Below are 12,078 nucleotides of genomic sequence, written 5' to 3'. Positions count from 1 at the left end.
TACTAAATTCCATGCATTATCGCTCATCACGGACGAAGCAGTGGCCGGCGGCCTTCACTTACGGACAGGGAGCGCCGGCGTTTGCGTAGATTTGTCACTGCTAACAGACAAGCAGCATTGAGTGAAAAAACCACAGAAATTAATGTGGGAAGTACGACGAACGTACCCCTTAGGACAGTGTGGCCAAATCTGGCGTTAATGGGCTATGACAACAGACGACCGACGTGAATGCCTTTGTTCACAGCACGACACTGCCTGCAATGCCTCTTCTGGGCTGGTGAGCCTATCGGTTTGACCCTAGATGACTGAAAAACCGTGGCCTGGTCAGAATAGCTTCGATTTCAGATAGTAAGAGCTGATGGCAGGGTTCAAGTGTGTCGCAGACCCAATGAAACCATTGACTCAAGTTATCTACAAGGCACTATACAAGCTGATGGTGGACCCATAATGATGTGGGCTGTGTTTACGTAGAATGGACTGGGGTCCTCTGGTATAACTCAACGGATCATTGATGTGGAACGGTCATATTCGGCAACTTCGAGAGCATTTGTAGCCAACCATGAACATCATCTTCTTAACATCGATGTAATTTTTGTGGATGACAATGTGCCATATCACCGGATCTCAAGTGTCGTGGTTGGTTTGAAGGATATTCTAGGCTTTCGGGCGAATGAGACCATCCAATATTTGTCGGACATAATTGAGAGGTCAGGTCGCGTACAAAACCCTGCAGCGGCAAGATTTTCACGATTATGGACTGTTGTAGAGGCAGCATTGTTCAATAATTCTACAGGAAACCTGCAATGATCTGTTGATTTCAAGCTATTTCGAGCTGCAGTACTATGCCGGGAAAAAGAAGGTATGGAATAAACCTAAAATGTGTCCAATGATTTTTGTCACCTCAGTGGACTGTCGGGAAGTTATTTACATCTGAATACTTCGTCCGTTAGGAACATATTGAGTTCTGTCGAGCTGTAAGTTATGAATCCACTCACGAAGCTGATCCAATATTGCGAATGCTCGTATTGTGTTCACTGTATGACAGTTCCGAAATATACCGAAAAGGGTCTGGTAATCGAGGAACACAGGGTCAAAATGAGTGCCGTTGTCTATAACGCTTGGCATCTCATGGACAATTTGGGTTTCATAAGGTGTTTGTGGAATCCATGTTCATTTCTATAGACGAGACCTTCGTTGTCGAGATGATAGTGCGGGGACGATAGATCTATTGAGATTGATGTCAGCGACGTTGTTCAATAATCTGTCCAAGGAAAGTTCGTGGAAACAAAATGAGAGGCGCCTTTTTCCAATTGGTTTTAACGATCTAATGATATTTGATAAACTGCTGCTAGAAGGAAAACAAAACTTGTCCCATAATCAGTATAGAATCGTATAGATATTTTGAATATTGCAGATATGGACCATGTTTATCAAACAAGGAATGTGATAAGGAAGCAGATGATTGATAGACTGCTGTTTTTTGTAGTACTGCGTGAGCTATGTTTGTGTACGAGAACAGGATGGTGCAAGGAATGTTTTATTGCTGTGATACTGAGCTGGTTCTGTTTGAGAAAAGTACAAACTGATGGCTTGGTGAAAGTGTTTGTTTATTGTCTCGTCACACGCCGGTAGCAGACTGGATCCAAGAGCGGAGATTAGCGACGTTGGCGTAGACCCCTGGATAGTCGGCCAGACCGCATCCAGTGCCGAACGAGACGATGCCGACCTGCGTGGAGCCTGACACCAGAGGTCCGCCGCTGTCTCCCTGGCAGGCGTCCTTGCCTCCGCCCGTGACGCCGGCGCAGATCATGCGGGAGGTGATGCTGCCGTAAGCGGCGTTGCACGTGTTACGGTCTATGATCTGGACTGTGACGGCCTGCAGGTTAGACGAGTAGCCGCCGGAACTCACCACACCGAATCCGGAGACGGTGACGGAGGTTCCCGCCGAGGGCTCTGATGACGTCAGGGAGACGGCCTGCACGTTGGAGCCGAAGCTGAAGGCGTTGGACACCTGCAGCACGCAGATGTCGTAGTCGATGGTGGCCGAGTTGTAGCTGGAGTGCGACTGCCCGCCGGACACCGAGTGTACGCTGCCGCCGCTGCCCCTGGTCGAGGTGCCGGCTCTCAGTTGGAGGCTGGTCAGCGACGCGCCCTCCACGCAGTGGGCCGCCGACAGCGCCCAATTGCTGCTAATGATGGACGCTCCGCACGGGGCGCCGTTCCTGAGTGAAAGCAAGCGCCAGTTACCTCTGGTCCCTCATAAGGTACGTTGGGTGCTATCTGGTTGATTCGTAAGTTCATAGCGTTTTGGTTTTGCATGTTCGTAATCCGGTTGATGTGGGTTTGGTTATCGACTGTCATTTTTTCATTTGTAACACACTGTTGTAATTTACAGTTGCTATTTGAATTCATATATTGTTATTTTGTCGTTTTGTGATATTGAGTGCAGCAATGGAGGCTAGACAATGGAGTGCGAAGAAATCGGAACATTCCTGACATGTTTTTCTGTTTGAGATCAGTTGTATGTGTGTAATTAATAAATGTTTTGAGTTGTCATTTTGCACTTTAATAACACAGCCCTTGCTCTCTGTAAAACAGTACCTCCACTATGAAACCGAGGATTAACCGTTGTTACTTAACCAATGTGTACATCATAATTTACACTACTGGCCGTTAAAATTGCTACACCAAGAAGAAATGCAGATGAGAAACGGTTATTCATTGGACAAATATATTATACTAGAACTGACATGTGATTACATTTTCACGCAATTTGGGTGCATAGATCCTGAGAAATCAGTACCCAGAACAACCACCTCTGGCCGTAATAACGGCCTTGATACGCCTGGGCATTGAGTCAAACAGAGCTTGGATGGCGTGTACAGGTACAGCTGCCCATGCAACTTCAACACGATACCACAGTTCATCAAGAGTAGTGACTGGCGTATTGTGACGAGCCAGTTGCTCGTCCGCCATTGACCAGACGTTTCCAATTGGTGAGAGATCTGGAGAATGTGCTGGCCAGGACAGCAGTCGAACATTTTCTGTATCCAGAAAGGCCCGTACAGGACCTGCAAATGCGGTCGTGCATGATCCTGCTGAAATGTAGGGATTCGCAGGGATCGAATGAAGGGTAGAGCCAGGGGTTCTAACACATCTGAAATGTACCGTCCACTGTACAAAGTGCCGTCAATGCAAACAAGAGGTGACCGAGACGTGTACCCAATGGCACCCTATACCATCATGCTGGGTGATACGCCAGTATGGCGATGACGAATAAACGCTTCCAATGTGAGTTCACCGTGATGTCGTCAAACACGGATGCGACCATCATGATGCTGTAAACAGAACATGGATTCATCCGAAAAAATGACGTTTTGTCATTCGTGCACCCAGGTACGTCGTTGAGTACACCATCGAAGGCGCTCCTGTCTGTGATGCGGCATCAAGCGTAACCGCAGCCGCAGTCTCCGAGCCGATAGTTCATGCTGCTGCAAACTTCGTCGAACTGTTCGTACAAATGGTTGTTGTCTTGCAGACGTCCCCATCTGTTGACTCAGGGATCGAGACGTGGCTACACGATCCGTTACAGCCATGCGGATAAGATGCCTGTCATCTCGACTGCTAGTGATACGAGGCCGTTGGGATCCAGCACGGCGTTCCGTATTACCCTCCTGAACCCATCGATTCCATATTATGCTAACAGTCATTGGATATCGACCAATGCAAGCAGCAACGTCGCGATACGATAAACCGCAATCGCGATCGGCTACAATCCGACCTTTATCAAAGTCGGAAACGTGATGGTACGCATTTCTCCTCCTTACACGAGGCATCACAACAACGTTTCACCAGGCAACGCCGGTCAACTGCTGTTTGTGTATGAGAAATCGGTTGGAAACTTTCCCCATGTCAGCATGTTTAGGTGTCGCCACCGGCGCCAACCTCGTGTGAATGCTCTGAAAAGCTAATGATTTGAATATCACAGCATCTTCTTCCTGTCGGTTAAATTTCGCGTCTGTAGCACGTCATCTTCGCGATGTAGCAATTTCAATGGCCGGTAGTGTATTTCGTACTTTCGTTTGGGACGTTTTCAGTTAACTGATCTCTTCGTGAAGAAATGATTTTCTAATAAATTTATGAACGTGGTGTTTAACGACAGAAGTAGGGGACTATTACGTCTTTCAGTCTGGCACCTTTTACTTGCGTTTGGGGCGCAACGCATCAAGAGACTAGCAGTAAGATGCGGACAGTCGCAGTTAAGCCAATGACGCAGGGCAGTCTAAGGCTGGTGCCCACAACAAGCGGCTGATTTTGCGGACTGAAGAACTGTATAGTGGTGAATGCAAAAGTCGACTTGGTGCGTTCCCAGCAGTAAATAATGTCACGGATGTAACCGATTCGAATGCAAGAGGTTTTGCAGTCTGAATCTATGTCGTATTGGGTAACACCGCAAGTGTAACAAGCATAGTGGCCAAGTAATAAGGCGAGCAGCAACTACGAATTTAATATGAGACGTGAAGACACCACAACGAGATGATGATTTCTCACTGTTCACACGACCGTTCATTACTTAAAAAAGCAAGGACAATATTCTTTTCTACTTATATTTGTCAATGGAGGATCATTTATGCTAGGAAAGTTGATATTAATTATTTCCTGACAGTATAATTCCAATAACGTGTCTTAGTTTTACTGAAACTTACCATTTCCTTCCTCCATTGCCTTTTCACAAAGTCATCCTGATAATCAAAAGGGAATTATAGACAATATAAATGTTTGTACAGCAATTCTAATGTTACGTACTGTGATAGAAATAGAAATGTAATTTATTTTATTACTGTTAATTGAATTGTTTTGATTCTGTAAATTAAGCAACAGAGCCACAGTTCAAAGATAAAAATAAGTTGTGCTCATTTATCGGAGTGGTTGCTTTGCCCTAGTTCGTGGTTAATCTGATTGTCAGGATTTTACATACTCAACAAAACAAAGCAGCAAAGTTAACAATTTTTATCATTTCTTTACGAATAATTCAGTAACGTTGTGTCCAAAAGAAGGAAAACAAAGCATTTTTCATTAAAATTAAAAACACTGGTAGCAGTTACTTCTGTAAAATATCTGGGAGTATGCGTGCGGAACGATTTGAAGTGGAATGATCATATAAAATTAATTGTTGGTAAGGCGGGTACCAGGTTGAGATTCATTGGGAGAGCGCTTAGAAAATGTAGTCCATCAACAAAGGAGGTGGCTTACAAAACACTCGTTCGACCTATACTTGAGTATTGCTCATCAGTGTGGGATCCGTGCCAGATCGGTCTGACGGAGAAGATAGAGAAGATCCAAAGAAGAGCGGCGCGTTTCGTCACAGGGTTATTTGGTAACCGTGATAGCGTTACGGAGATGTTTAATAAACTCAAGTGGCAGACTCTGCAAGAGAGGCGCTCTGCATCGCGGTGTAGCTTGCTCGCCAGGTTTCGAGAGGGTGCGTTTCTGGATGAGGTATCTAATATATTGCTTCCCCCTACTTATACCTCCCGAGGAGATCACGAATATACAATTAGAGAGATTAGAGCGCGCACGGAGGCTTTCAGACAGTCGTTCTTCCCGCGAACCATACGCGACTGGAACAGGAAAGGGAGGTAATGACAGTGGCACGTAAAGTGCCCTCCGCCACACACCGTTGGGTGGCTTGCGGAGTATCAATGTAGATGTAGATGTAGATGTAGATGTAGTTAAAGTTAAAGAAAACTGTTTCCGTGTCTAGTTGCTGTGACATGAACAGTTCCTTATGTAGAGCTAATGAACGTGTGGCATTACATCAATGGAATTTCATCACCCGTATGTAGATGCGCAACTCGATAGGCGGAAGTAAAAGACTCGTTCACAAAAGCATTCGTGTTGCAGTTTGATTCCTGATGAAACATAAAATTTTTAATCAATAGTTAAAAACAAAGCAAAAAACTAAATCGACATATTTAACATATTGCAACACCAAACGCAATGGTCTGAATCATCACAAAATTCGAAGATGCGTTGAAAAATGTCGTCCAGTAAGGAGTGCTCGTGATCTTCTGCAGCTGGATCGGCGTGTGACGAGACCAAATAGGTAACGTCATCGGTTTCGTACTCATTCACCCCCCCCCCCCCCCCCCGCTCCCTCCTCATCCCTTACGAAGAGAACCAGTGTATCCAGTCTGTCTGCGAATAGGGTAAATCTGTGTGAAAGTTTACGTTGCGTATATCTGAGACGGAACATGGGAACCTGCAAGGTATTCACCAAGTGGGGTGTCGGAGACCGTTTGGACCCACAACCAGGCTAGACGGCACACGGACTCTACGTCGCTAATTCGTCGGGCGGATTTGATCCGTGGCCCGCATATCGCTCTGTCTCGGAAGTGGTCGCTTTAAAACGCGCAGCTACATCGTCAGGTTTTGTTATGTTTATGGTACCAAATAAAACTGCGTTCAGAAACGGCTGAAATACGTGCCTACTTAGACTCTTCAGTCGTAGCTCCAATTCTTTGCAGGATATGTTCAACTCACAACAAACACTACTGTTAACTGGGACGCTCCACTTATTTGGTAGAATACTGAGAAAATGGAGTCAGTCTACAAAGGAGATTGCTTGCGAAACAGTCATGCGGTCTACCCTAGAATATCGTTCAACTGTGTGGATCCATACAAGACAGGAATATCACGAGATACTGAACGTATATAAACAAGAACAACACGAATGTTCAGAAGATTGTTTGATTCACGGGAGAGCGTGAAGGAAATAGGGGAAAAAAAGTGAAATGGTAGGCACTTGCAGATAGACGGCTAATGTTGAGTGAAAGCCTGCTTTCAAAGTTTCAAGAACAACTTTGGGGATATCTAGGAACGTGATATAGCTCCTTAAGTATCGCGAAGATCAGAGTAGACAAGTACAGCTCCCACGGAGAAATTGAAGTATTCTCTCCTCGCTCCGTACGCGAGTGGAACAGGAAGGAGCCCTGATGTATGATACCCTGAAAACTGATCTCTTCTAAGTACTTCATAGTGTTTTGTACAAGTCAATGCATGGTGCCGGTGCAACCGCGTAAAGGAGGAGAAGTCCACTCAACAACGGCATCACTAGAACAGCCAGCCAACCGCTCGAGTTTCAAGACAGTCGGCGATGTGCGAAACACAAACCAGACTGATATCCTCGTGTGACAAGGATCGCAGCAACCAGCGGATTTATTCGGGTTAACTGTGCCACTAAAAGTGGTGGGGTTGTTTCATCGTCATCTGACAGTACTTGCGATGTGCGAGCAGCGAAGCGTCAGTATAAACGTAGCCTAATAAACGTGCGCAACGGGTAACTATGTGTCAGAATATTGTGATGCTTACGCCTCATAGTAGAGCTGCCAGGGGTACTGCGAGATGCTGGCCGCAGACCCACCCACGATTCTGCCCGAGAGGCGGGGTCGCCACAGCTTGGGGACCTTCCTGGGACGGACAAGGCCGGCCTGGCAGAACGCCACAGCCAGCAGCAGCAGCAACAGCAGACAGCTACACTTCTGCATATCGGGAGCGGGGCGGCTGCACGCTGGGAGGTCTCTCACACAGCTTATAAAGCCACGCCCGCCGAGGTCATCCTGCCACTTGCTGTTATCTCTCCCTGCCACTTCAGACAAACTAGAAGGTGTTTGTCTGGTTGTCTTACTGCGTCATTGCTCCTAGCGATGATGTAATAGTTACAAGAAAACGGATTGTCCTTCTACACTGAGACCATAACAGAAGAGATAGATTGCATTTCTCCGGAAATTCCGATACAATTCAGAAAGTTGCAACAAAACGATTGTTCAATATAGTGTGTATACTGTTCGTGGAATACACGTCGCCAGATTGGGTTAATACCACTGACAAGAAAACGTCACGAATTGACCTTTTATTTTAAGGAGAAAAGGCACATATACTAGATATCTGCCCTAGCCGTCGATTCCGCACAGAAATTTGGATCATAGTTCTGATGGTACACAATTACGACCTCCTACCCCAATGCCCTAATGCAGCCACCTAACGCCCGAGCGCGATGTGCTCTTTAGCAGCTTGACAGCAACATCCCTCCTATTTGCGGAATACGGAAGGGGCAAAGGGAGAGGGGGGGGGGGGCGTATCTGCCCAATGTGTTTGTTCGAGAACATGCGCTTTTTTAAGCGAAAAATAGTAATATGAATAAGAAATATGTCAACCTCACACACATGTGGTGAGGTGGCTAAGTCATAGGGTACCTCACAATACCAAATCGGACCACCTTTTGCCCGACCTAGTGCAGCAATTTGGAGGTCGCCTGGAGAGATATTGAGCCACACTGCCTCTTTAGCAGTCCATAATTGCGAAAATAATCCAGGCGCAGGATCTTGTGTCCAAACTGATCTCTCACCTATGTCCCACAAATGTTCGATGGGACTCACGTCGGGCGATCTGTGTGGCCAAATCATTCGGTATAATTGTCTAGAATGTTCTGCAAACCAATCGTAAGCAATAGCGCTCCGGTGACATGATATGTTGCTCTCCGCAACAGATATGTCATTTGCTCTTTCTTTACCAGCGTAGACTTTGAATGACCAAGTATAATCTCCACTAACAAGAAGTTTGAAAACGTTAGCTCCATATTTGTTAAGGATGTATTGCCAAAGTAAATACGCCCACGAAATGGTTCGTTGCTTTCGTCTACGCAGACCACGTCTTCTGGAGTGTAGGATTCCTTGAATTTCTTCCCCAGAATGGCCGAAAATTGTGAGATTATGAAGAGCCTGTCTTCTGGTTGTCTTTCTGGTTCATTATTTGATAACTGCAACATCAAAAGTAGCAAATCAAATCCGTTACGTCTCATTACTTTTGGAATCCTATTTTCACAATTTTATTTGGGGACTAGTAGTGGCTCAATTTGGGAAATTGAGTAAGTCCCTTCCAGAGAATGTTTCCCAAAACTTGTGGTTTTTGTCAGTATTTTAAAAACCATCTTTATAACCTTTGATTTGGAGTTTCTGTTGCAGGATTGTTCTGTGTTGCAGACCTATTGGTCTCTTCAACTGATAACAATATTACTAAATCTTACTTCTTATTTCGGACACTTCATAGTGTCCGAAATAAGAAGTAAGATTTAGTGCTTGTAGTTTTGGACTACATCTGGATGAATATCAGTGACTGGAGACGAGAAAGTAGAAACTTAATAAATAGGGTCAGAGTCAGTTTATGGTGTATTTCGTTCCTCACCTTCATCCTCAGAACTCGAAGTGGAACCGTCTTCAGGCGAAACATTCGGTTCTTCAATGGAGTCGTCGGAAAATCTTGTGGCATCATTTCCAGAAAGATTAGCCAGCATTCCAGCGATTCGTACATCTGGGAGACTTCTGCTAGCCATTTTAGTTGAAAATCTGAAATGAAATAAATGAGTTAAAAAAAGAGCCCATGTGTAGTCACTTGGTTCCACGATGCAAAATTACTTCTGTAGACCATGTGACCACTACTGGACATATATAACATATAGATAAAAAAAAATAACAAGGTCAGAATAACAAAGTATACCACATATGGTAAAAAATAATCAGTTCAAATGAAAAAGGGATTTAAATATTTGGAACCACATATCCAATAACCGAACGCATCAGGGTGTTCAACGTCTTAAACTCTGACATTCCCTTTTCCCAAAGACTTCGGATGATTATCCATGCTACACCCATTTTCGATTTCTTCATCTTCTTTGATTACCACTTCATTCAACCTTCCTTGTACACTATGTAGGTTTACATTTGCTGACCATAGCTGAAATTCAGGAGCATGTTTGTTAAACAGTTATAGTAAAAGTAGACTTGATTTCAGCTCAGGTAATCTGGTTTCTTTGCTGGTCAACTTAGTAACTGCAATTACCACCGTGGTGTGATTAATTGTTTAGAGTCACTATACAAACATTGAAATGAAAGTGACTCTTAGGCCCCAAGAATGACTGAAGCCATACCCATATAGTGAGTGCAGGAAAGAATCAACTTGTTACAGTCTGTATTAAACTGTAAGACTGTCATAACATACCAATGATATAGCGCTCATATATTCAAGACTTTAGTACTGTATATACTGTAATGAAAAAGTTTTAACATGAGAAAGGGTTCAAGGTAGCGTGTACTCCAATAAATGATACAACTATCTTAGTTCAGGGCCAACCCTGAGGCTATGTCAACACGAAATTCCCGCTATACCCTTCTCACAGAGATGCCAGTCCGACAGGGGAGAGTACATCCAATCTCGAAGCGAAAAGAAGAGCCAGTTGCGATTTGAAGTTTTGAGTCTATCCTTGACGTGTGTGCTGGTAGCACAAATGGTAGCATACTCCTTGAAAAAGGCCAGATAGGCACTCTAGTGCCAGTTCACCCCTAGAGTTTACAATGTGCCACAAACATTCGAGATTCTAATCGTTGCTGCTCATCCGTCGAACATTCAGATATGCTCTTCTGTCATTTTGGGTAACATTTGCCACTATGGCATCTCAAACGATTTAATTAATTTGAATATCAATTTGATATCAAAAGTGTCCTGATGCCGCCACTACCCTACTACTTATGGCATCTCAAACAAGAATTTAAGAATGTATAAAATTAATTTTAGTTAATTGCTGATGATGTAAGTCACATTAAATTTTGATCCTACCAGAAGCTTGAATTTGGTGTACCCACCTGTGTTCACTCAGTGCTATCGCTAAAATTTCATAAAATAATTAATTTTCTTATCGCTCAAGAACTCAATTGCATATTTCCTCTGTATATTCCCAAGTCATATCAGAACAACAAATCTTCCATGCTCGTAAAGAGAGACAGTACGTGAGAAACTTATACCAAGGCCATAATTTTTACCATCTTATCTCCTGCATGAAACAATAATTTCAACACAGAGACATGTATTCCATTGCAGCAACAACTTCACGCTGTTTTGCAACATGCAGCCAATGCCCAGCCATTATGATCATTATAGCTACTGTTTTGCCATACCATCCATCATATCTCATGGCACTAAAAACATCCATAAAATATATAATTCTCATTAACAGGTTTTTTTCGTTTACCCAAGGCGCTGTTCACCTCACTATTAAGTGCAAAAGGGCCAATTTCTGGTTAAGAAATTCGGGCGAGTATGATGTTTACGTATTCTTCTGTTGTTTTTAATTTTGGCTCCCTGTGGGAAATCAAATAGCTGTTACCGTTTTCAAGTTCCAGTTTGTGACCACGCTGCCATCATTACCAGGAGTTTATTTCACTGTCTTTACGGATTAGGGAAGGATGGGGAAACAAGTCGGTCTTGTCATTTCAAAGCAAAGCACCTCTCTCTGGCCCTGAAATGTCGCACTGATGTGTACAGCTTAAGGTTCCAGAACCCAAGACTTCACTGTTTACTATCCGATGAACTCACAAGGAATTGTCTGCCTCGAGATTTCCATGAAGCCATAGACTTAGGATGCGGAAGAGCGGCTAAGATAAACGGAAATACTATTGAAAGTTAACTGTTAAGTAAAACATACAGTCTTTTCATTTTTCTACTACGACGTAGATGTTTGACTCTAGCAACTGCATACCTACAGGTGTTTTTGTATGTAGGAGTAAATTAGTGTTTAACGTCCAGTCGACAAGTAGGTCATTAGAGACGGAGCACAAGCTCTGATTAGAGATAAATGGCGAAGGAAATCGGCCATGCACTTTCTAGGGAAGCATCCTGGCATTTTCCGTAGGCGAACTAGGAAAATCATGGAAAATCTTAATCAGGATGGAGGGACGAAGGTTTGAACAATCATTTTCTCGAACGCGAGTCCAGTGTGCTAACCACTGTACCACCTCACTCTGTGTGGCGAAAATACAGACTGGCAATAATTAATTAACAGTGTATTTATAGTTACAAAACCTTACTTTCAATTGTTTGCATGAATACAAACGCTGCTGTGCAATGTGGATCCTCTTATTCCAGCAAAACGTAATGCGAGAAAAGATATTATGTTCATTCTTTACTGTGCTAATCGGGATTCATAGGCAGTAGGTGTAACTCTGATGAATATTCGGGCTCGTAACC

At 43.9% G+C, this 12,078-nt stretch overlaps 1 protein-coding gene across 1 annotated transcript; it reads right to left on the bottom strand.

Moving 5' to 3' along the window:
* Window positions 1–1,615: 1,615 nt before the first annotated feature.
* On the bottom strand, window positions 1,616–7,547 carry LOC124799054 (trypsin delta-like). The gene is made up of 2 exons (XM_047262592.1): window positions 7,372–7,547; window positions 1,616–2,222 (listed from the first exon to the last, which is right to left on the bottom strand). Exons 1-2 carry the CDS (start codon window positions 7,545–7,547, stop codon window positions 1,619–1,621), a joined length of 780 nt encoding a protein of 259 aa, XP_047118548.1. The 3' UTR covers window positions 1,616–1,618.
* Window positions 7,548–12,078: the final 4,531 nt, after the last annotated feature.

This window comes from Schistocerca piceifrons, chromosome 5 (assembly GCF_021461385.2).
Source record: "Schistocerca piceifrons isolate TAMUIC-IGC-003096 chromosome 5, iqSchPice1.1, whole genome shotgun sequence".
Classification (NCBI taxonomy): domain Eukaryota; kingdom Metazoa; phylum Arthropoda; class Insecta; order Orthoptera; family Acrididae; genus Schistocerca; species Schistocerca piceifrons.
The sequence above is the reverse complement of the archived record's forward strand: the minus strand, read 5'-3'. Positions and strand labels throughout refer to the sequence as shown.